Source organism: Lutra lutra, chromosome 12 (assembly GCF_902655055.1).
Source record: "Lutra lutra chromosome 12, mLutLut1.2, whole genome shotgun sequence".
NCBI classification, from domain to species: Eukaryota; Metazoa; Chordata; class Mammalia; order Carnivora; family Mustelidae; genus Lutra; species Lutra lutra.
This window is the reverse complement of record NC_062289.1, coordinates 83149852-83174926: the sequence shown is the minus strand read 5'-3', so window position 1 is coordinate 83174926 and position 25075 is coordinate 83149852. Positions and strand designations below refer to the sequence as shown.

Sequence of the window (25075 nt, the reverse complement as noted above, 5' to 3'; positions counted from 1 at the left end):
TAAAAGAATGTGAATGAAATATATAGCTCGTATTCTTCTAAAGTGAGCAAAGGTGAAATGACTCCAGGTTTTTAACTGAGTGAAAAGGGTTTGGATCAGTGTGAAAGAAGCCTGCCCCATTCAACATCCCCAAAGAATAAACAAAGACCATTGTGTGTCTGTAGGGCCTGACAGAGATCAGTGGAGGGAAAGACGTTACTGAAAGGATTCCTCGTCCTTGTGTTAATATCCGTGAGCTAGAGGTTTCCTAGGCTGTAGCTTCCTGTGGCGGTGACAGTGTGCCACAAACTGGGCGGCTTAAACCAGCAGAGATGTATTCTCTTCTGGAAGCCAGAAGTCTGACATCAGAGTGTCAGCAGGGTATCAGCAGGGCTGTACTCCCTCTGAAGGCTCTAGGGAAGAATCCTCTACCTCTTCTGGCTTCTGGTGATTCTCAGCAATCCTCGGCTTGGCTTGTAGACACATCTCTCTAATCTCTGCCTCTCTCCACACTGCTTTCTAACCCCTGTGTGTGTGTCTGTCTGAATTTCTCCTTCCTTTCTATTATAATGGCACCAGTCATTGGACTCAGGGCACACCTCAATCCAATATGACCTCATCTTAAGTAATTACATCTGCAAAGACCCTATTTCCAAATAAGGTCACACCCTGAGTTTTGAGGTGAACATTAATTTTTGGGAGACCGTATTCAGCCTAGTACACTTTCTTCTGCAGAGTTCTGGTTAACCCATCCTGACATTGACAAGTTCATGCTGGAATGAATGTCAGCATTTGGTGTTGCCATTAGGAGATGGGGATTTGGCTGTTGATTTTTGATTGGGCTACAGTGGAAGGGAGACTCACAGACAGTGTGGATTTCTAAGGGAAAAGACATGTTAAGTGCAGTGACAAACTCCAAGTTAAATCTTTGCATGGTTTTTAGAAACCACATTGAAGAGAGTATTCCGTTTCAGAAACTGAACTAGCATTTCCAGGAGGAGTACTAAGGCCAGACTCACCTCCTAGTAGAAATGCAGCTGCACACCAGTCCACTCGAAGCTAATGTCCTCATGGAACTTGGTGTTCCAACCTCCATTGGGCCCTTTACCATGCTTCACCCCTCATCTGTGCCCGAATCCCATCGTTCTTTCCCTCTTCGGAACCTTGGTGGTCTCATGCCTTCCTGTTTTTCTTTCTTTCTTTTTTAAAAGATTTTATTTATTTATTTGACAGAAAGTGAGAGAGAGCGCACAACCAGGAAGAGCAGCAGGTAGAGGAAGAGGGAGAAGCAGGCTCCCCACTGATCAGAGAGCCTGATGCAGGGCTCCATCCCAGAACCCTGGGATCATGACCTCAGCCAAAGGCAGAGGCTTTAACCCACTGAGCCACCCAGGTGCCCCTCTTTCCTGTTCTTCTTTTGTGTTTATCCTTCCTAGAAAGTGTGCTCTTATCCCTTTGAGGAAAAAAACTGTAACCTGTACGTTCTGACATCTAGTTCTGGAGGGGAAGTTCATTTGCTCTCTGCTGAAATAGATTTAACCCACAAAGGAAAAGGTCTGCTACTGCAGAGTGGGATTATTTGTCTTTCATGCTTTATAGGAAGTCTTGCAGGCCTAAAATTTTAGAAGGACCAGTAATACTTTCTGTTTCTTACAGTCAGAGTAGTTGTATTTTCTCAGAAACAAGAAAAGAGGTCATTTTCACTTGACGAAGTAATTGTGTAGTTATTTTCAAATGACTAGATTTCCTGAGCCAGCAGTCTGAATTTCAGAGAATACATTCAAGATGAAAAAAGAAAAACTCATTTGATGTCCAGAGGGGAATGGTGTAGGGGCGCAGGGTGAGCAGGATCACGGGCACTTCTTCCCCTGGAAAAGGAGATGAAAGCACTGGAACTGGACAGTGTGTGTGCGTTTGAGTTTTGGTGGTGGGAGAAGAGGGAGTGCTCTGATGCGCTCTGTCTTCTCCCTGAGGAGTGGCAAGCTGGGGCATGAGGGCCGGCTGCTGGGAGTGGGGGGGTGAGGTGGAGTCAGAGCAGGCTGAAAGCGGGAAAGGTTACGGGCATTCCAGCAGCCCTCAAGGCTCAGTTGAAGTTGTTGACATGAAAACCTGGGAAGGTTTATGATTTTCCCTGTCAGCAAACAAAGGCCGAAATTTCTATTGGACTAGGCCGTGATTTCTTTCAGGCAGACAGCCACTTTGTCTTTTGATCATTCCAATTTGGCTAAAATCCAGTCCTGCAGACACTCATCCGTCTGTGATCCTCGCACGGCACCTGGATGACAAGCCATGACCACCTCCCATGTTTCTCCGGTCACTCCACTCTCCCACCCTTCACACAACCATTTGGGACCCTCTCCGTGTTCCCAAGCTGCCAAGCACCCACTCACCCTCTCCTCTGCAGACGGCCTTGCTTCCTGCTCACTGAGTACCTTCCTGTGCTCTCCCACCATGTGCCACCTCCCTCTGCCACAGTGGAGGGCTGTCCTTCCCCCACATGGGTGCACTCTTAATTCTCCATGGGCCCTTTCCAGCATTTCTTTTCTCCCATACTTTGCCTTTCCCTTTCAGGGGAATTCTTCCCATTTCTGTTTCTTCCCTGAAGTTTTCCCGGCAGCATAACTACAGTCACGAACTGCAGGGTACAGCATGATGAAGGTTCACAGCCCTGAAGTCAACATACTTGGGTAAACCAGCACCCAGCTTATGGAGCCACGTGGCATGGACCCCCGAACCCCCTGTGCTCCTTTCCAGTCATAGCTCCTGCCCTCTCTGTTCCTAAGAGCATAGACTAACTGCCTGTTTTGAACTCTGCGAGTGGAATCGTGCAGAATGTCCTCTTAATGTTGGAGGGGCCTCTTTACTCCTCACCTGGCTTTTCCTCCTGAGGTTCCACCCTCCGCTTCAGTTAACCCTCTACATGTTAATGACTCACAGATTCGCATCTTATCAAGTGCTGACATCTTATCTCAGTGCCGGTTCCTTCCGTCCAGCCACTGTCCTCGACATCTGCTCTTGGATATTACAGATGTCTGGAATTGGAGTCCTGTTCTTCGTCTCTAAACCGAGGTCTTTCCTAGTGTTTCCTGTCTTGATGAATGGCCCCACCTCCACCATGTTATTCAGGCTGAAAGCCTAGGGGTCATTCTTGGCATTTCATCTTCCCTTACCTGTTGGGTTCAGTCCACTAATCTGACTGATTTTTCTCTCCTAAATGTGCCTTAAAATCATCCACTTCTTTTTATCTCTGTGGTGCAGGTTACCACCCTTCCTGTCCTAGGCTACTAAGGTAATCTCTAGCATACTCACCCCCAAGCACTCCTGCTTCCCACTCACCTATCGACTCTACTTTAGCTACAGTTTTCTATTTAAAAACACAAGTGTGGGGACGCCTGGGTGGCTCAGTCAGTTAAGCATCTGCCTTCAGCTAAGGTCATGGTCACGGAGTCCTGGGATAGAACCCTGTGCCAGGCTCCCTGCTCAGCGGGGAGTCCGCTTTTCCCTCTGCTCTTCACCCCTTTCTTGCTCTCTCGTTCTCAAATATTTTTAAAAAATTAAAAATAAAACACAAGTGCGATATTCCCATTTAGAAATGTACAAAAACTAACCACTTCAGTGCCTTTGCATTGCAGTTAGAACAAAGATCAAGACCTGTGACTTCTCTGTCATCTTCCCCATTGTCACCACGCCCCATGTCCCTTCTGGGCGCTTTGTCCCTTCTCATACAGGCCTTAATCCCTCCCACAGTCTGTTGTGGTCAGCTGTCTCCTGTCGAGCTGAGCTCCCGGCTCTTACTGCTTTGGGGCGGTCTCCCCTGACCCTCCTGACCAGGGCTGCTTCGTAGCACTTAGCATAGCTTGGGTTTTACATTTCTTGTGGATGTCTTTGATGATGTCTGCCTCCCTGCTAGAGATGGTAACTTCCACACAGGAAGGGACTAAGTGTTAGTGCTCGCTGCCCAGGGCGCACAGACTCGATAAACATTTGTTGCTTGGTGCCCTGTGAAAACCAAAGAGATGAAAGAGCCTCAGATGTTCAGTAAATTTGCTGTTCTCTGAGCTCCTGCTGGTTGGGTGCTGGCACTCAAGAGGCAGGGAAAGGAAGACCGCAAACGAGGAAATGCATCCTTAAATACACACACTAACTCAGACGGCTGTTGGAGAGGGACGGGGGAGAAAACCCAGCAGAACACTGTGCTGAGAGAGCCCGCAGGGCAGGAGGTGAGTCAGTCTGCCGTGGCTGATGGAGCGCCGGCCCCTGAGACGCCCCGACTGCTGAGAAGACGCCGGCTCCGGAGCATCAGGGAGCCGCGTGGGCAGGGGAGCGTTTGAGGCACTGAGGGGGAACAGGCTTGGTGAGTTTGAAGACCGGAAATGGGACCAGTGAGGTGGTGTGCGGTGTGCGAGAGGGTGTAGGGGTGAGATTGGGTGTCCCCCGTGTGCCCCGGACAGAGGAGCACGTACTTGAAAGAGCCGTGGAGGGTTGAAGCAGGGGTGTGGCCTGGTTTCATTCTTTTTAAACGGTTGGGCTGACAATTTGCGGAGGCACAGGAGTGAAGCTAAGACACGGCCGACTGAGCGGCTGTGGACTCGGTCTGAGCTTGGCCACTGTGGCTGTTGGAGCCGCAGAGACAAGGCCAGGCAGTGGACAGAAGTCATGGAGGAAGGCAGATGCGGGGAAGAGGAAGTGAGGTGGCTTCCTGCGCGGACGCTTCTGGGATGGAGCGAGGGAGGAGCCGGCTGCAGGCTTGGGTTTGGGTTGCTGTTGGTGATGCGGTCCTGGGCTGGAGGTGGAACGTGGGAGCCGGCCTCAGGATGGCGTCTTAGCCCATGTGACCAGGTGAGGTTACTTGAAGAGAGGTTATAGACTCGGGAAGAAGGGGATCTCACAGTGGTGCCCTGTACCCCAATATTTTAGAAGTCCAGCCAAGGAGGAGGAGGAGTGTCCAGTAACGGAAACAAGGAGTGGCTAGTGAGGGGGCAGGACAGCTGGCGAGGGCCCATGGTGCAAGCCGCGGAGAGTGTGTCATATGGTCCCGTCGAGTAGATGAGGCCAGTGTCCACTGGATTGGGCGATACGGAGCTCACAACGGACTGGATAAGAGTGGTTTTCAGGGGAGGGCAGAGACAGAGACCTGACCAAGAGAATGTAAAGCGTGAAGCTCCTAAGACGTTCTGCTGTGAAGGAGAGCGGGTATTTTGGCTGGTAGGTGGGGTGGGGTTGTAGGATCCAAAGAAGTTTCAGAAAGGGGGTTCTAGAACACGTCTGTGTGGGAATGAACCAGTAGGAAGGACAAGATTGTTGCTGGCAAAGAGAATGATCGCAGGATTTAATTTGGAGAGGCCTCAGGAAGAGCTGACTGTGCACGAGGGGAAGGGCTAGCCTGTGAGGCTCAGGGCACTTGCCTGCAGGGAGGAGGTGGGGGGGGTGGCAGGGAGCGGAGGTGCGGGGGCAGCCGGTGCCGGATTGCCTGCGGGAGGGCCAGGACACTGCCGTCAGGGTGCTTCTGTTTTCTCAGTTACCGTGCGGGTTATCAGCCCCAAGAGAGGGAGGTGGAGGAGACACGGGAGATTTGAGGAGAAAGGAGGGTACCAGGGACATTGCTCTTACGACTGCAAAGCAGCAATTGGAAGTACTGGGAAGTGTGAAATGGAGACTTCCAGAGGAGTGTGTGGAGGCCTGGTGCCCAGGAGGTTGGAACTGTCATCACGGATCCAGTAAACCCGGGCATCCTTCAGCTTCTTCAGTGCCTGCGTGGGCAGGTGGAGAACTGATTGAAGAAGGTCAGAGGGTTATTAAAATGGTGTGAGAGGGAGAAGGCGACAAGGGAGTTCACAGTGAATGCAGGAGAGGAGCTCTCACTGATATGGAAAGATTAGTGCTTGGGAGTCTGCGGGTGAAGGATTACTGGAGTCGGGTGGCTGGCGGGGGACGAAGCACCAGGTGGTCAGAGAGTGGGTGGTTGGAACGGATTTAGGAGATGGTGGTGCTGTTACTGGTGATGACAGAGCTGAGGTATGGCGTTCGCATGATGATGTAAGAGGAGGGTGACCTGTGAGAGGGGTGGGGCCGTGGAGTCTACGCCAGGAAAGGAAGTGGGAGGGAAAGGCAGGGTCCGATTAGTGGGACAGAAAACCCATTTAATGCAGACTGGAGGTCTTCTGGGAACAAAGGAAAGATGCTGTCAGATTAGCAGAGTCAGAAAGCTGGAAGGAAAGGCTGTTGTGGTCAAATGATTGGGTTTCCCTGGAGACAGGTCAGCCTTTCCTATGTCGGCCTGCCAGCGTCGTCCTTGTCTGTGTGCAGTGCTGTGTGTGGCCAGCGCGGGCGAGCGCCGTCCCTGCCGAGAGAGTTGAGGTCGCTCTGCGATCGAGAAATGCTGGTGTGTCTCTCTCTCTCGTGACTTCCCGTCTTCATTACAGGGATCTCACAGCAAAGGCTTACTGATTTTATTTTTGTTAGAGAAATTTCTTAATAAACTCAAAAGTAGAGGAAATAACAAAATGTACCCTTGTGTACCCTTCACCCGGGTTTGAACCCATCACCTGCTGTGCTTGCTTCTTGTGCTCCTTTACCTCTTTGTTGACGGGAGGAGCCGGTCTTATTAACTGAGTGAGTTTTTATGGGCAACTGTAGGGGTCAGCATCTTAGTGATAAACATGAGTGCTTTGCAGCCGGCATTTCAGCAAAGAAGAAGATCGATGACACGGGCACCTGTCCTTGGGTTTTCAGAGCACGCTCCTTCCCCCTTTGACTGGCTGGTGGCGTAGAAAACATTTTGTTTTATTTTGGTGATAGGCTTGTGCATCTCCATTATCCTGGTTATTTAAAAAGGAAACAGGTGCAAAGTTGTGTCAGGTGATACACTTGCCTCATGTTCTAAGACAGTAGAAATACACTTTTCAGTCTCTCCCATTCCTCTGGCTGAACTTCACTCACACAGCGGCTGCCCCGCATCTTTTAGTCCCAGCCGTTCAAAGGCAGCCCTGTCCTGTCCCCACACCAGACCTCCTCCCTCACCAGTCCCCTCATCCCCTCTGTTGTCAGCGCTAACAAGACGTGGTCCTCAGTCTCCCTGGCTCTGGTCTGGGGTCCACTGGAAGCCCTTCTGCAAGCTTACGTCCTCACAGGCCTGGCTGGGAGGTTTGAGTGGCTCTGCAGCAATTTTCTCTTCTTTGTCCCCGGTGCTGGTTCCAGGTGTGTGTGCCTTTGCAGTTCCGTGTCCCGGTCCGCCTCATTCAGAATAGCTCCGCGCGGCGTTGTGCGGCATCCGGCTTCACAGGTGTTCGCAGAGTCTGATGTTGAGCTTTTGGCTGCTTCTTCCGGTAGGAGTATGCGTGGATTTCTCTCTGCAGCTGAGTCAGGGTGATTAGTCTTGATTTTATGTCTAGCCGGCACAGAGTTTGGTCCAGCCTTCTGGAGCGTCGGTCCAAGTTTCCTGACCTCCCCACTCTGGTTGAACGGCTGGCATTCCTCTGATGCCTTCCGTCGGCTTGGCATCCCTGTGGGTTGCTGTCTGTCCATGTGGTGCACTCAGTGTCGTCCTCTCTGACACCTGCCCTGTGGAGACTGGGTCCTTCTCTGAGTTCCCGGTTTGCAGCCATAGGATCGTTTTAACAAGAAATTCATGACAAACTAGTGGACTCTTTTTTCCCAGGCAAAATAGTATTTTTTTGGTCAGCGGTGTAAAAGAGAGTCAAATGTGTAAAAGGTGTATGTAAAACTCTGTTTAAATCTCTCTCTGAAAATCCACATCCATTCCTCCCAGCACAGCATGGGCTTCCTAAGGGCCAACGGACTGTTACCTGTATTCTGCATCAGACTCGGGCTGAAGTTTGGGAAGAAAACCTGTGTCCTCACTGTCCTTCCTCTTAGCCATTTGCCCCCTGCAGCTGTGACCAGAGGGGGCTCCTTTCCCCACAAGCATGTATGCCTACAAGGAGAATTAGGGCCAGTGCAGGGGCCGTGTGTGTGACCCACAGCCTCAGGCTGCGGTTCAGCGTGACCATTGCCTCCCGGGCTAGGCTGGGGAGCACTTGCCCTGAGCGGCCCTCAGAGGGCGACAGCTCTGTCCTCTCAGCTGTGAATCCTGCACCTCCACCTCCAGATGGCCCTTCCCGGTGCCAGCGCCCAGAGCGTCTGCGCCCTCAGGACAGTTTCTCTGTATTTAGGGCACATTTCTTACTTCCTTGCCTCTCAGCGTCAGGTGTTTATTTGCCGATCCCTCACTTTCAGCTGTAGTGAGAGGGCAGTGCTGGTTTGGGTATTCCTTCACGTGACAACGTTGAGATGAGGCAGAGATTCCAGTGGACAGAAGGAAGGCACTTTTTCATGGAAGGTGGGGATTTCGTGGGCTGAATTGAAGCAGTTTCTCCTTCGGTTCTCAGCAGACCCTGACTTCCTATTGGAGGAAGTTCCTCCCCGCTGTAGACTGAACCTCCAGACTGCTGGCCCACTCCTGACTCTCATGTGGGGAGACTGAGTGTTGCCCTGGGTAGTGTCAGGAGACCTCGGGGCAAGGCTCCTTCCTCCTGAAGTCAGATGGGTGGTCCCACAGTCCAACAGGCTGTCCCCTTCAAAGCTCTTATGGGATGTTGGATATGAGACATGTTTTGAGTGGGAGAATCTTGGGAATGTGCATCTGGGATCTGTAGGATTTTGTAGCTCATCCCTGCTCCCTTGCTTGCCAGTCTCCTCTATGCGTGTGGTGCCGTGAGGCAGGTGATGTTTAGGAACGTTTACAGCAGCGGTTCTTTTTACTCTTGTTTGTCCTCTTGTTCTTTGGGTGATCACGTGGAGAATTGGCTGGAGTTTCTCTTGCTTTATCTTTTCTTTTCTTTTTCCTGCAGAACGTAGCTTGCCCCAACCCCACCATGGGGTAAGACTTACAGATATATTTGAGCGTTTTTGCTTGGAAGGAATAGTGACTGATTACCTCCCTGAGGGGAACTCCGGCGGGAGTTCATGTAGGAATTCATGTCTCTGAGCTTTGGGGTGGAGTTCTCGCCCCCTGAGCAGAGTCCGTCTGTCCCGAGGCCTGGCTGCTGGATGCTCTGACCCGCACTGCTTCGTTTCCAAGTGAGTGAGGAGAGCCATGCAGTGTCTGAGTTAGCTGGTGAGGGAGGGAGGGTGGACTGTGGCACTGCACCTTTGTCCTCCACTTGTCCCTGTCCTGAAGCCGTAGACTCCTCTCTCCCCAGGGACAACTGCGATGCTGTGCACATTATGTGCTCAGGGTTGGTTGGAAAAGCCGGCCATTTGGGAAATCATATTTCTTTAGTTCAGTTTCATGTCTGTACAGTGTACCTGGTTCTGGGATTGGTTTGTGTTTGCAAGGGGAGCGGGAAAGGAATGTCTTCTCAGCATTAACTGATTTTTTTTTAATCCTAAAAAACTTCAGAGATACAACATCTTATTGATCGTGTATCCATCATTACGTGTCCATTACCTAGCTCCAGTAGTGACAGTGTTTTTGCCACATTTGCTTTACTGTCCTTTTTTTACTGTCTTTTTTTTTTTTCCCCCTAAAGCATTTGAAGACCCGTCTTGGACGCATCTCATGCACTTCATTCCTGCAGACTTCATTATACATCTCTGGGAACACTTGACATTTGTTTACCCGACTCCAGTGGTGTTCACACACCTAAAACAGCTGGCTGTATTTCTTGCACAATGTGATAACCCCATCCCTAATCCAGTTTCTCACTTGTCTCCTTTCTGCAGCTGATTTATTGGAATCAGATTCCAAAGAAGGTCCTCCTGTTACATTTGATTGTTAGGTAGCTCTCCCCCATGACTCCCCATTTCCAGGCCATTTACTGGTTGAAACAACAGGCAGCTGTCCTGTGGACCACCTCACGCTTTGATAGTTTCCTACTTGCTTCCTGACATTTTTTCTATCCCTCCTTGTTCTTTTAAATAAAAATGATGTCTAGAGTCTTGGTTAGGCTCTGGTTCAATCTTTTGGCAAGAATATTTCAGAGTGAGGCTGTGTGTTTCCTATTACATCGTACTTAGGGGCCACAGGTCTTGTTGCTCCTCTTTTGACTTATGCTAAGATTGGTGAGTGGGTTTAGATGACAGCAGCCTGGTCCTTGCAATGTGAAGTTCCCGGTCATGGTCAAGTATTGTGTTGGGGGTACACATTTGTTAGCTGGGTTGTCGCATTACCTCAAAAGATAGTTCAGAGAAGGGCCCCTGGGTGGCCCAGTCATTTAAGCATCTCACTCTTGATTTCGGATCAGGTCACGATCTCAGGGCTGTGAGACTGAACCCTGCACTGGGCTCCTCACTCAGCGGGGTGTCTGCTTGAGATTCTCTCCTTCCCTCTGCCCCTCCCCACCATGCTGTCTAAGTTGGTGGCCTAGTTACTTCCAGTTTTATTCGGTGCCTTGAATCTCTGTCTCTGTGTGCCCCTTTCTTTGTCTCTCTGCTCCCCTCTGCCCTCTTTCCTCACCCCTGAAATCATTGTGAACTCCGGAGGTTTTGTATATTTAATTTGTTTCAGTAGATTGTGTTCATTACTCCTTTTGATGCTCAGTTGTCCTATTTTTGGCCAGTGGGAGTCTCTTCATAAATTGGTGTTCCTTTGGAACGACTCTCTTGCTTTCTGGAATAATGAGATGTCCCAGGCTCATTTTGTAAAATGCTGCTCTGGCCTTGAAATCAGCTGCTCCTTCAAGGATCCCTGTGTCTTTTGGTGGAGAAGGGTATTTAAGGGAAGGGTATTTTGCTATTGGTCGTTATTGCTTCTAGGTCTTTTTGGTGGATAGAGCTAAAAAAGACATAAGTTCAAACTGACAAATCAAATTTTATGTTGGATTACTTTTTCCTTAACTTTGATTTTATGTTTGTATTTGTTTTATCTTACATTGAACCTTGGTTCCTAACAACATTAACAAAATTACTTGTTTGCTTAATCTTTCTAAACACACCAGTGTTGTTATAACTAACAGTTAAACTATTGAGAGAAGTTTGATTTCTTTGCAGCTTTTAACAAAAAAGATTTTATTTATTTATCTGAGAGAGCAAGAGAGAGCACAAGCGGGGTATGTGGCAGAGGGAGAAGCAGACTCCTTGCTGAGCAGGGAGCCCGATGTGGGGCTTGATCCCAGGACCCTGAGATCATGACCTGAGCCAAAGGTATATAGATGCTTAACTGATTGAGCCACCCATGCACCCCTCTTTGCAGCTCTTTTTGGTCAACAGAATATGTCCCACTAAGTATGTACACTCAGTATGTGGTATACAGAAGCCCTTTTTGGATGTTAGCAACTTGAAAATTGAGGTTCATTCTCTTCATTTGTTTTAAAATTTTGGGTGTCATTTTCCTTTTTTTGATTTAATTTTATTTTTGAAATAAATACACACACACACACACACACACACACTCCCAAAGCCAAAACTACCTAACAGGGTACATTTGGAAGAGTTTTACTTTGTGTTTGCTCCTTCATTTCCCATACATAATTGTTTCCCTTTGGTTTTGTGTTATCCTCTGGGTTAATTTGTGCATGTTACGTGAAAAATACATAAAATCGCATTCCCATCCCTGCTTTGCACAAAAGTTACCATAGTATATATGCTATTCTTTGTCTTGCTTTGTTTGCCAAACAGTATGTCTGGGGTCTCCATTTCAGTGCATAGTGTTCTTCCTTGTTCCTTTTTTTTTTGTTTTTTGTGTTTTTTTTTTTTGAGCAGCTAAGCAGCATTTTATTGTGAGGGAGTACTAGAGCTGATTAGACCAGTCCCCTGTGGATGGGCCTTAGGTTGTCTGCAGTTTTGCCATGACAAGTACTGCCCCAGTGAATAACCTAGGACATCAGTCACTTCCAGTGTATCTTGGGATGGATCTCTAGTAGTGTAGCTACAGAACAGAGAATAAATGTGTATGTAATTTTTCCAGCCACTGACTATATTTTTGCTGAAATTTGGATATCCAGTTCAATTTCATAATCCTAACACTTCCATTTAAAAGCAGTCCAGTTTATTTTGCCACTTTAATGTTGAAGAAATCTCATTTGCCTATTACCCTGTCTTTGTATGGAACATACTACTGAGAGTGTTACTTTAAGAAGATCCATTGATTTCATTTAATAAATTAATTAATTGCAGTATCAGGTACTGATTATAGAATACAGGAGATGAAAAGATTTCTAAAACATAGTCCTAAGCCTCACAAGAGCTCAAGTAGAATATTTTGGGATTTATTTTATTTCCTGATCATTCTGTTTGTGTGTATTTTGTCCCCCTTGGTTGTCAGAAGACTGGTAATAAGGCAATGGGAAGTGTGCCTCTGTACCCGAATGAAGTGGGGTATGTCTGTTGGAGGAGAGAGGTTGTCATAAAAGTCTCCATAGATGTACTCTACAAATATTAATTGAATACTTCGCCTTCGCTGGAATGTAACAGCGAGCAGCACACAGAGTTCCTTCCTCAGGGCATTTACATCTACTACAGGAGATGTATCAGAAACCAAGGAACAATAAGATAATTACAAGTTCTGTGTACTTTGAAGGAATCAAACAAGAGGCTAAAATAGTCTCAGCCAGGGACCCTCCTCAGGTAAGGGAGGGGCAGCTGACACAGCAAACCACGTGCCAGGTGGGGGAGAAAGTATTTCAGGCGCTAGCTTGGGGCGTAGAGAACTGAAACAGAAGACGCAGCAAGCTGTGGGGAGAGTGGAGGCAAGGTCATGCCGGGCCTTGGGCTTTCGCTGACGGGTTTGGACTTTAAGTATATTGGGAAACCATTGAGGACAATTAAGCAGAGAGTGACATTCAGTACCAATATGTCATAGATTTACTCTTTCTGTAGATCAGAAGGCTACTCAAATGGGATGTTTTAGTTCTAAAGGAAACACTGTCCCTTCTGTAGTTCAAAGCGGAGGTAGTTTTCCTTCTTGCTCCTTTATGCAGGACAGCATCGGGTCTTAGGATTGCTTTTCTTTTTTCAATAATATTCCCTTGATGTTGTTTAGACTATTACAGTAAGTGGTTGTAAGTGGATTATATACTTGGACTATGAACAGGAGCATGATATCTACAAATTCTCTTCTTCAGACCTGCAAATCCAAGAGATACATCTCTCTGGAAGATAAGAGAGCTTCTTCCCCAAGATCAAAAAAGGTCTGTATTGCCGCTGTCACAGTTTTATGAAATTAATTATGGAGCCAATAGCAATTTTTGGAAAAGAGGCATTTTCAATATATTATGTTTCTGTTACAGGAGACTGGAGTGAGACTCATGTAGGGAATCCCCAGAAGGAAGGATTGGCACACCTGGAACCTGAGGAGCTTGCTTCCTGGAAAGGCTCCTGTCTGATGTGTAGGAGGCAGAATGTCCTACTGACTCTTCAAGGGGAGGCTACACGGGATCGAGACCCTCCACCACAGGGGACACTGTGCATTCCTTTTTCTAGAAGTGGGAAGTACGAGATTATTCTACAAGAGGAAGATTCCAGGGGCTTAAAAACACAGAGGTTTGCACCTTGGGAGCCCCTTGGAATGTTGACAACTCAGGATCTAAAGGAAAATTCTGTGTTAATGAGTTACAGAATTCATGTGGAAGTAAATGTCACTTTATGATCAATAATAATACTGAGTGAGGAGCACTATGCAGGAAGAAATCTTCCATAGAAAGACAGGCAGGGAGAAGCTTAGGCCAACCTTAGACCTACCTAATAGAGCAGGCCTGAGGTAAACTGCCAGAATGGCCAAATAAGAGACTCTATGAGATAGCAATCCTGTAACTATAGTAGTCGCACAGAAATTTTTTCCTCTAAATCACGATACCAAATAGGAAAAATGATCTACAAGTGCCCCATGTGTAGGGAATTTTTCTCTGAGAGAGCAGATCTTTTTATGCATCAAAAAATTCACACTGCTGAGAAGCCCCATAAATGTGACAAGTGTGACAAGGGTTTCTTTCATATATCAGAACTGCATATTCATTGGAGAGACCACACAGGAGAGAAGGTTTATAAATGTGATGATTGTGGTAAGGATTTTAGTACTACAACAAAACTTAACAGACATAAGAAAATCCACACAGTGGAGAAGCCCTATAAGTGCTATGAGTGTGGAAAAGCCTTCAATTGGAGTTCACATCTTCAAATTCACATGAGAGTTCATACAGGTGAGAAACCCTATGTCTGTAGTGAGTGTGGAAGGGGCTTTAGTAATAGTTCAAACCTCTGCATGCATCAGAGAGTCCACACCGGAGAGAAACCCTTTAAATGTGAAGAGTGTGGGAAGGCCTTCAGGCACACTTCTAGCCTCTGCATGCATCAGAGAGTTCATACAGGAGAGAAACCCTATAAATGTTATGAGTGTGGGAAGGCCTTCAGCCAGAGCTCGAGCCTCTGCATCCATCAGAGAGTGCACACTGGGGAGAAACCCTATAGATGTTGTGGGTGTGGGAAGGCCTTCAGCCAGAGCTCAAGCCTCTGCATCCACCAGAGAGTGCACACTGGGGAGAAACCTTTTAAATGTGATGAGTGTGGGAAGGCCTTCAGTCAGAGCACCAGCCTCTGCATCCACCAGAGAGTGCACACAAAGGAGAGAAACCATCTCAAAATATCAGTTATATAGAGCATTTTGCTAAGAGTTAAAAATCTTAAAACCCATAAGTGCCACTAGGAAGGAAACCCTGTAAATACCTACATTGATCCAAGAAATTTTTACAGCAAGCCCCGGCAGGACATTCTTTTTGAAGAGGCATATGTGAGATTTGCTTCGTTTTGTTTTGTTTTTTTGGGTTTTTTTGTTTTTGTTTTTGTTTGTGTTTTTTTGATTCATGCCAAGTGTGTTCCACAACTTGACTTTGAATCTGGAATCCCTCTGAGTGTCTGCCCAAGATGGGCCATGAGGTCCCAGTCATGGGTGTGTTTCCTGGGATTTGGGCTTGATGCCTCAGTAGTGGGAAATATGACACAGGAAACCATGATCATTGCCTTGCCTCCTGAGTCACCTTCTGTCTACACTTTACCTAACAGTTACCCCAGACATCCCCCTTTCAGGGGCTCATGCCCTTCCTTCCCTCGATTCAGGCATACTGGTTAATGCATTTGAAAACACCTCTCACAAAGACAGTGTTCTGGTATTTCTGAGGTTATCCTTCGGTTCAGCCCCTACATATCGTTCCATAGATCCCGTTACTTCTTAGCCAGCTTTACCTGTATGTCTTCGCAGTACCCATAAATATCCATCCCTTCCTAGATGGCATTAAATTTCACTTTAGATTTTAGGTGACTCATAATTTCCATTCACTTGGCGCATCAGAGAAATCACTGGCAGACATACATGCCCTTGAACTTTTCATGAACTTTTTAAAAAAACATGTCGTGGTTTCTGCTAATCACTGTGTCTCTATGTTAGACTTAATTTTCTAGTGGCTACATCACATATTTTTAACTTGAATTTTTTGGAAATAGCTGAATGTAAATAGGGAGGAAGAAGCAAGCAAGCAAAGTTGGAACTTTCTCCATCCAGAATTGCCCTCTTGGGCTCCTTTTGTAGCATGTGGAGCTCCTTACTAACTAGGGGAGACCATAGGAGAAGTGGCTGTTGGGAGGAGTCACTAATAATATTTAGTCTCTGTTTCTGTAATTTTGGGCAATAATGTGTAGGAGTCCTCAATACCTTCATTGAGGATCATGTATTCCTTCGTTTTTAGGCATGAATGTCTATGTCACTCTCTCCTTTCCTTTCTTCATTCATTCAGCAAGTATTTATTGAACACCTCCTATGTGCCAGGCACTGTGCTAGGTGCTGGGAACACCACTGAGTAAGACAGACAAGGGCCCTACTCTCATGGAGTTTACTTCTGGTGGAGGAGACAGATGATACACAAGTAAGAAAATACATAATGTAGTTTGAGATAGTGATTAAGTGCTATGAAGAAAATAAATTAGGGTGATGATTTAGAGTGGGGGTGGGGTGGGGGTGGGGCATCATTAGACAGCGGTCAGGGAAGGCCTTTCTGAGGGGGGCACTGGAGTGGAGCGCGCAAGGCTGGGAGCACCAGCTGGCTGGCACCGCTGCCACATTTGCGGAGCGGAAGGCGGCCAGGCACTGGGGCGGAGTGAGCAGCGGGGAGGGGAGAGATACTGAGTTGCTCAGTATCCCAACTTTTATAGGCCCTTTTTTCTTGTCTTCTTTTCTTTCTTTCGTTCTTTTTTTTTTTTTTTTCCCTTTCTTTTTGTGGCTAGATTGATATTAAAAACTTATGTGGAAGAACTCAAGGAATGTTTAGAAGACCAAAAGTCCCCAATAACGAGAACAAAAAGCAACTAATTTTTAACTCTCTCTTCTCATTCCTGTTTCCATTGATTCCCACATGTAATCCTTATGCTCAGGAAGTCTTGGGAGAAGTTAAGCATCTTTGAAGCTCTGAAATGGGTGAATAGGTTCGTGGTGTCTGTCAACTGTCTTAAGAGGTTGGAATGAATTACCCGAAATAGTCATCGAAATACTGAAACAAAGCTTGATTTTCTCTTCATATTTGAATTAATTTCTTCTGTTTGACTGGAAGGGGTTTTTGTGTAACTAAAACCTTAAGGCATAAAGGAGATTTGAAAGGAGCACATAATTTAGTGGGTGGGCCATGAAACTAGAGATGGGGTTTGGGGATCATTGCGTCCCTCTCTGGGTTTTCATCGAGACAGCTCTGTTCACAGCCTTTGGGAAGTCCCTTCTCCTGCGTGTCCTCCTTGCCCAGGAGAGGGCCAGCCTAGTTCCTGGGTAAAGCCCCTTCCAGGCCTGACGCCCTCGATGACTATTTACTGTAGTGTCTTACCCTCGTCCATGTCACGGTAGCCTGCGGCGTTAGAGAGCCGCCTAGACTTTTAGTTGGTAGGGAGACGGCTGAAATATCATCGGTAGGATTTTAGTTTTAGGAAAAATCGGTTTGATTTCTAGCTTTATTACTATTAGGTGTGTGAGCTTGGGCAGATCGCCTAATCGTTGAGTCTAGTTTTCTCACAAAATGAGGATATTAGGCTAAATGATTTCCGAGTTTCCAGCTAGTCCTAGAGTTCTATATTTCTACATAGTTGAATTATTTTATCATGCTGTTGCTGGGGAATATGACTAACACTTTTGAAGCTACTAATTTTATGTCGAGCTTTAAGGTCCATAATTGTTATCTTTGGAAAATATTATTTGACCTACAGTATGTCCAAATCAATTTAATAAAATCACTTTATAACAGGGTTCTGTGCTTGACTGTAGTTGTGTGAATTCAGGGGTCATTGTGTATGTGGGGGGGTGACTTGTGTATTATGCCTATGTGGGTGACCATATAATTTACTTTTCAAACCGGGCACTTGAGTAAAGGGGTGCTGTTAATGAGGCCCACAGGCCTAAGCCGGGACTGTCCCAGCAAACCGAGTTGTGAGGACACAACCCAAGCAAGTAAGAAATGACTACGTTGCGTCAGGAATAACTCAAAGAGGAATTGCAAGGTCTGTGGCAAACGAGGTGTGAGTTACTGAGGGGATGGCCCCTACTTGGCTGTAACTGTTTATTTCTGTGCTAGAATATAGGCCAAAAGCTCCCACATACTCTGCTCTTTTAAGAGAAAACCAGCAAGCTGGATTTGTATGTAAAATTTAGTGATTTTGGAATGTTGATAACATATTCACGTTCCCTGTGTGACCCATCTTGGTCATTGCTATCACCTGCCTTGTGCCCACAAGCTTTCATTTCATTTTGCAGAGTCCTGCTGTAGCCCCTGATGACTGGCCCGCTCCTGGTCAGGTGTAACCTACCCCTCGGGGAAGCTGCGGTGGCCCCTGTTCCATGCCACAGGCTTTGACACTGGTTCTGGCATCTCCTGGCTTTGAGGGGCAAGTCTACATCCCACTCCCACCACGAAGGTGGCAGCAGTCCGAACTGGCCTTTTTGACACGAGAGGGCTTGGGAAGAGCGGTCACATGCGGGCTCGTGTGTCCACCATTGAGTCACCCTGGGTGCCCTCTAAGATTTAGGGTGAGAGGAAGTCAAGGCTGACTTCACAGTTCCTGACTTGCCCTGAATAAGTGGCAGATTGCACCATTAAGAACTCTGTCAAATCAGAGCGCCCCAAACATCCAGGAGGTCTGCTGTGGGGACCACGGGCACCCAAGCCCGTTGCCAGCCACTTTGAGGAAGTTGTCAGATTCTTTAGTGTTGTGTGAGGTGGAAGTTGTCAGATTCTTTAGTGTTGTGTGAGCCTGGACATGATGCCTTCTGAGGGACTTCCCAACTCTTGGTTCTGTTATCCTAAAAAAAAAGTTAAATTGTTAACTTTTCTGTACAACTTGCTATTATTCTCAGGCTTCAAAAAAACAAAACAGGTGAATGGAAGACAAATAATCAGAAGCACATGGAAAAATTCCTCAATGGTGGAATCAGACTTGAGGGAAGGGGTGGGGAAGAGGTTGACACCACCACCGGGCAGGAGTCAAACATAAATAGTGTTGCCGGATTAAGATAGAGGTAGCGGGAGAATGAGGTTGGCAGAACTCTTACTCTGTGTCCTTACGCAGTTTTTTAACTTTCCCAAACCTCAGGTTTCTCACCTATAAAATGGTTTTGAAAGTACCTAACTCGTGAAATAGTTGGAAGGACTAAGCAAACCTGTATGAACTGCCTAGCATTTAGTAGTACAACAGGAAGGAAACAGTCCTAGTGCCCTAGTAAGGAAGATGGGTCCTGTTGTTTGGAGTTCTTTTGTTCTGCTGAACCACACTGTGATGGGTTTGGGCATCTAAATTTGGGGGTAGAACCTAGAGAGAGCTGAGTGGCTTCATTTGAGAAGAGCCAACAGAACTGGACTCTTCCAGAGTAGTCTGGGACAGGAAAAGAGCGTAGAACCGGAGAGGTCGTTGGAAGAGAGGGAACCAGGGATTTCATAGATGAATGCTTGTGACCTCAGAATCCCTCCGTAAAGTCTGGAGAGGCTTGGTCCAAGTGGATTGCTCATGGAAACAGGAAGGACTGACTGTTGTGTCCCAGCTGGAATGGGACAGAGCATCTGTACTACAATAAAAATAAATGCAGGAGCCAGAAGAGAGCAGCCACAAGACGGTGAGCTCCAAGGAGTGTGGAGAAGCCCCTGGGAGGGCTTCAGGCTGCCACAGGCCCTTCAGGGGCAGGGAGGCCTCTGGGTCTCTTAACTACTCCTCGTGTACATAGGTAGAACACCTTGAAAATCATGAGTAAATTAGAAGATTTAAAAAAAAAAATCATTCCCTTTTAGTCACATGAGCAAATCCAAAGACCCCCAAGGCCTTGTGTTTACTACACATGTTGGCAAGAGCTCGGCGTAGGTCTCAGTGGAAGCAAAGTGCTTTCATGGCTCAGATTTAGGCACATGCAAACGAAATACGGTGTTAGAATAAAATAATAGCATATAAAGATTGCTTTTATTGGTTTTCAGGTGAATTTATGCATTTTATAGACTCCGCCCTGTTTGTACCTTGCCAGTTAACATTTACTGAATGCTTCTGAAAATGGGGTCACTCAGAGCCTCCGCCGCCTCCCGTGGCCTGGCCCCGGCCCTGGCCCCAGTCTTCTCTGCATCATGAATTATGGTGAGATTGGAGAGATTTTAAACCTGGTATCTGTAGATGTGTTTCAGGGAGGTCTTGAACCTCTTCTAATTGTATGCAGAATTTTGCGTCTCTGTGGGTATATGCATTTTCCTAGGAAGAAGCGCTTTCCTCGAATGTGTGACTCTAGTCAGGAAAGATCACTAAGTGCAGAAAACTATCTGATTTAGCCACGTGGTTATTCACTGTGCAGGAACCTTGGGGAAGGGGACGCCTTAGAGTTCGGAACAGAGGCGGTCCGCTGGAACAAATGGGAAATGTTGGATGTGATAAATGGCAGAAAAAATAGATCCCACTGTGCTGTGTTGTAAAGAAAGAGCGAGGGCCTCTGGAATGAAACAAAGACACATCTGCGCGTGTCGTTACGCCGGATGTAAGGGATTGGCTGTGCTGCGGCGCAATGACGTAAAAGACAAGTTCTAAGCATTGTTCCAGAGCTGAAAGCTCGTGTCCCCGAGAACAGCGGGGGCTTTCAGAGGGGCTGGCGGGGAGGCGGGGGGAGTCTGCTCTGTGAGTGGAAACACTGAGGCTGTCAGAGTTCGCCACTTGCTTGCGAAGAAGGCAGTTCTCGCTGTAACGCTGGAGTGCGGGCCCCGGTGCTGGTGCGGGTTGTATTTGGATTCTCAAATAAACATGTTCTGTCGCTTGGTGTTGTGTCCTTCCGTGTTTGATTTCTGTGTCCGCTTGCCGGCAGTGCACAACTATGCTAATATGTCTTTGTTAGCGTTTGAGTCAGTTGGGGCGCCTGGGTGGCTCCGTGGGTTAAAGCCTCTGTCTCCGGCTCAGTTCACTAGCTCCGCATCGGGGCTCTCTGCTCCGCAGGGAGCCTGCTTCCCCCCCCCTCTCTGCCTGCCTCTCTGCCTGCTTGTGATCTCTGTCAAATAAATTAAAATAAAAAATCTTTAAAAACAAAAACAAATATTTGAGTCAGTTATCTTGATCCTTCATCCTATCTCCAAAATGTCCTTCTTATCCCCAGCCCTCCTCCATCCCGTTGTCCCCCCTCCTGCCTTTTCGAGGTAAGCTTGAGACCCACAGGGATTTAGTCTGGAGGATAAGTCCTGTCTGCGTCCCATGGAGAGTGAGCAGGGCGTTTACAATCCAGTGAACATGAGGAAAAGAGATTTTTTTAAAGCACAGTGTATAACAAGATGGTAGAAGTAAAGTTAAAACATCGATCCTAGAAAACGTGAATGGGTTATATTCTGCCATTTACAGGCATTTTCAAGTTGAATTATAGGCTTCACAACTACGCGTAGAGGCTGATTCCAAAAGATCACTTGCAGGAAGGGGCACAAAGGCCAAAAGGGAGGGGGAAAAACACCAGGAAGATGTGTACAAGGGGGACGCAAGTAGTGTGATAGCATGGCCCATCGGAGTAGAATGCAAGGTAAACAGCATCGATTTAGGAACTTTATCAAGAAGATAGTTAAATGCTCTAATTTGGCCAACACAACTTTGAGAGAGAGTTTATGTTTGTAGAAATGCAGTGAGACAGTTGGTAATCCCTAATCGCAGGAGACTGTGTTGACCCTCCTCTCTCAGATACCTGCAGATCAGCCAGACCAAGAAGGAGCTAACCACTTGTGGCTTTATTAACAGACAGTCTGTCGGTTGTCTTTGAACCACATGCCAACAGACCCTCTCGGAACATCCACAAAAATTGATCCGTGTTTTATGCCAGAGAGAAAAACATCTCGCTAAGTTCCAGAATGTGGAAAATCCCCACAGGTCACATTCTCTGACTATAACGCAATAAAAACAAAATTGCCAAGGAAGAGCCAAAAATCCTATCCGCTTGGAAATAAAACACAACAGAACATCTTCTTCCTTCTCCAAATTAACAGCTAGAGAGGAAATCAGAACGAGTCCATGTCGTTTAGAGATGAGTGACCGAGATGGCATCACATAGCACATCTTGTTGGATGGGACCAAGATGAGTAAAATGTTTTCTGGCCTTAAAGCAATAAGGGCCTTTATCAAGATTCTCATCTGGTCCTGCTCCTCTCATCCATTATTGCACTGAATCGTTGAAAATGACTTTTTCATTTTTATTGAAATTTTTAAGTGTTACGGAATTTTTCGTTTTTATTGCGTAAAATTGAATTTCAATTTTATTGAAAAATAAGGAAAACACCTTTTTTGGTCATCCAATTTTTGAAAATTGACACAGGTGTCATCTTAAGACATTCAGTTATGTCTTCTTACTTAAAAAAAGGATTTAGTAGTTTTTATTTTTACTCTTTGTTCTAGAGGAGATTCCATAGCACATAGATTAACATCTATGTCCTTTTCCACTTGCCAAAAGTACAGAATTGAGATGACATCTAGTATTAATGTTTTAATCAATCATTTGAGCTTTGAAAGTGTGATTCAACCCATTTAAGGCATTCTAGGGATGGCGTTGACCAAGTGTTGACAACATTCTTACATTTTTTGCAGCACTATTCAGATTTTCAACCTCTTTTTTTAAGGTGTTATTTATTTATCTGACAGAGAGAGGCACACCCATGTGTGCGAGCGCGTGCATACACACACACACACACACACACACACACACACACACACACACACACACACACCCCAACCCAAAAAAACCCAAATTACATTTCTATCATATGGGATCTCATAATAGAATTTTAGAACTCAACTCAGAATAGAGAAATAAGGTTATCTCGTGTACCGACCCGAGTTTGCACAGTAGAATTCGTACCTACTACACAAGCTTGTCTGACAGCGAGTTAAGGAGGAACACAGAGGCCTTTTTTGCTACTGGGGACAAATCAGTAAAAACATGAAAAGGTGGTTCTAGGAGCAGCCACCTTCCTCTTTGGACAAAGGGAGATGCCCCCAACCTTGTGTGTTTGAGTTCTGGAATGCTTTGCCCGAGGTATTGGCCGTGTCTAGTTCTTGAGGAGAGGTGGGTTCCCTGAGTGCCAGGGGCTGAGGAAGCCAACCCCAGCAAGAGAGCCTGAGTGGGGTCGCATTTGGTTTAGGCAAAGAAATGAGGAATTGCTCGCACATGAGAAGTTACAAAGCAATTGATACCTTTAAACTTCACTTACTGTATTATTCTAATCCCAAGTATTATATATTCCCTTGTTTCTACTTCATCTAGCAGGTGTTTAAGGGAATTGTCTTCCGCTACGATTCTGGTCCAGTTCATTTCTCTGTGCTATTTCTAATTTCTGTGCTGTTCATTGTATAACAAATGCCCCTGGTTTAGTTTTCAGTTGTACCCTCTGTAGAGGTAACATACCAGTCTTGCATCTTCCTAAACGGTGCTGGAGTCCTATGTCCATATAGTTCTTTGTACATATAGTAACGTCTATGTGCAAATCCTGCCTTTTTCTGGAGAAATGATCAAAATCTGCACATGTCCTGTCGTGTGATTGATTTTCACTTAGCACATGCCTTAGTGCCTGTTCGATGTCCACACATTACTGTGTGCTCCTTTTAATGTTTTAATGGCTTCATCTGTTTTAATGGGTATCTCTGACTCTCCTCTGTTCATGGAAATTCCTCCATGTTTTCTCTTACCGCTGTTATGCCCTTTTTTTTTTTTTTTTTTGAAATGTGTAAGTCTTTGATTTAAATTTTCAGTCTTTGGTTTTTGCAAGGAAGGTAGTAAAGACTCAACTGAAAATCATTTTCTCCAGTGGCTAGCTAGTTATCCTATCACTATTTACTGAGTCATCTCTGCACAGATTTGAAATGTCAACTGCATTAATAGCCGAACTTCTCACATGCACTTGGGTCTATTTCTATTCCATTCAAATATTTTTAATTATTGTGTCTCTGTTATACGCTCTAATATTTGCAAGGTCCTCTCCCCTTCCTTACTCTTCTTGTCCAGAGTTTGCCCATCTAGTCTGGAATGTTTGATCAGTGACCTTTAAACCTCTGTGTTGTGGTGCTGGAGTGGCTCAGTCGGTTAAGTATCTGCCTTCAGCTCAGGTCATGATCTCAGGGTCCTGGGATTGAGCCCCAAATTGGGCTCCCTGCTCAGTGGGGAGTCTCTCCCTCTGCCTCTCCCCCCCTTCTGCCACCTCCAGCTTGTGCTCTCTGCTCTCTCAAATAAATAAATAAAAACTTTAAAAAACAAAACTGCAGTGTCCTTTTGTGTTAGCTGTGCCTTGCAAACAGCATAAGCTCATCGTTTTTGGATGGGATGTTTCAGTAAAGACACAGCACGTTTTCTTTTTTTTTCATTTTTTAAAAAATTGTGGTGTATTTGCGTTTCCTACATTCTTAGCCTGTGTCCGCTGTTTTGAGTTCTCCCTCCCAACTCTGCAGTCTGTGATTTTATGGACTGCAGTGCCCTGTGTTTTATTACCAGACTCCAAAAACTCATGCTGGGTGCGTCTGTGTGTCTGTGCCAATCCATTATAATAAATCCCTCTCTTTACATCTCTGTCTATATATATCCTATTGGTTCTGTTTCTCTGGAGAACGCTGAGTAATGCAGCCTCTAATGTGTGTTGGGGCTTGGGCAAAAGTGCAGATAGAGACCCACATCCACACCGAACCCTTTGTAAGCTTGATTTATGAGTGTAAAAATTATAAATCAAGCTCCATAAAATAAATACGTTCTGTTCTCCTACAGGAAGGCTGCCCAACGTCAGACTGCTGTGACCTTCAGAGTTCCACGCTGGTACAGGGGGGTCCAGGAGGGGGAATACCCCCGACCACAGTCCAAAGACTGGTCATTCCCCACTCCCACCCCACCCCACAGTTGCCCCTCTGTTGGTCCTCATGCCAGAGTGTCTATGCTAGCAGCTGGCTCTTGGAAAAGGACACTGGAAGAAGAGGCTCTTGCCGGCCATGGCAGCAAGCCTGGGCTGTTTGGGAAGGAACGTCCAGGGCAGGGATAACGGGAGTCTGGGATAGAGCTAGGCCTTCATCATGCTGGCTCACCCCTTGGCTCCCGTGAGGGTCTGAGTGGGGGCCCATCTTGCCTAGGTCAAGGGCAGTGCACCCTGGCCATGTACCCTCAAAGTTTTAGCTAGCAAACCTATCTGGCAAGACCAGCCCAACTGAAGTTCCTGCCTCCTCGGAATAAACAAAATTAGATTTATCCAATTTATCCTCATTTTGAGGAAAGAAGGAAACGAGAACCAAAGCCTGTGATCTCTCATCTTCGATCACACGTCTTGGGAACTAGTGAGTCAATATCTTCAGGTCTCTTTCTGATTCTGTCGGTGCTCTGGCTTTTCACGTTGGCCACGTTGTTTGCCCTTCCCCGGAGTGAGTGGCAGGAGGGCATGTGAATAGCTCTTCTCCGTCTCAGTGTAAGTACTAATGAAGACCCTTAAGAGACCCTTGGGCTGCAGGATGTCTGGGAGATACAGACTGTTGTCGACCTCACGTGCTCAGGGCAGGAAATCCTTGAAGATTTGAGAGGCCATCAGGGACGGCAATGGCAACACGGCTTGTGCTTCTCGCCAACAGCTCAACACCAAGGAGCATCTCTTCTCTGCTCATTTTCTCACACTCTCATTAT

General features: G+C 46.4%; 1 protein-coding gene across 6 annotated transcripts in view; it reads left to right on the top strand.

The window, feature by feature from the left end:
* The window catches only part of ZNF664 (zinc finger protein 664), a 45046-nt gene extending 27856 nt beyond the window's left edge, over positions 1-17190 (top strand). For all 6 annotated transcript variants that reach the window (XM_047697245.1, XM_047697244.1, XM_047697246.1 and 3 more), the window contains 2 exons: positions 13041-13106; positions 13206-17190. In XM_047697245.1, the coding sequence (XP_047553201.1) occupies positions 13784-14569 (786 nt within the window). In that variant the 5' untranslated portion in view covers positions 13041-13106; positions 13206-13783 and the 3' untranslated portion in view covers positions 14570-17190. The remainder of the gene's footprint in view (positions 1-13040; positions 13107-13205) is intronic.
* Positions 17191-25075: the final 7885 nt, after the last annotated feature.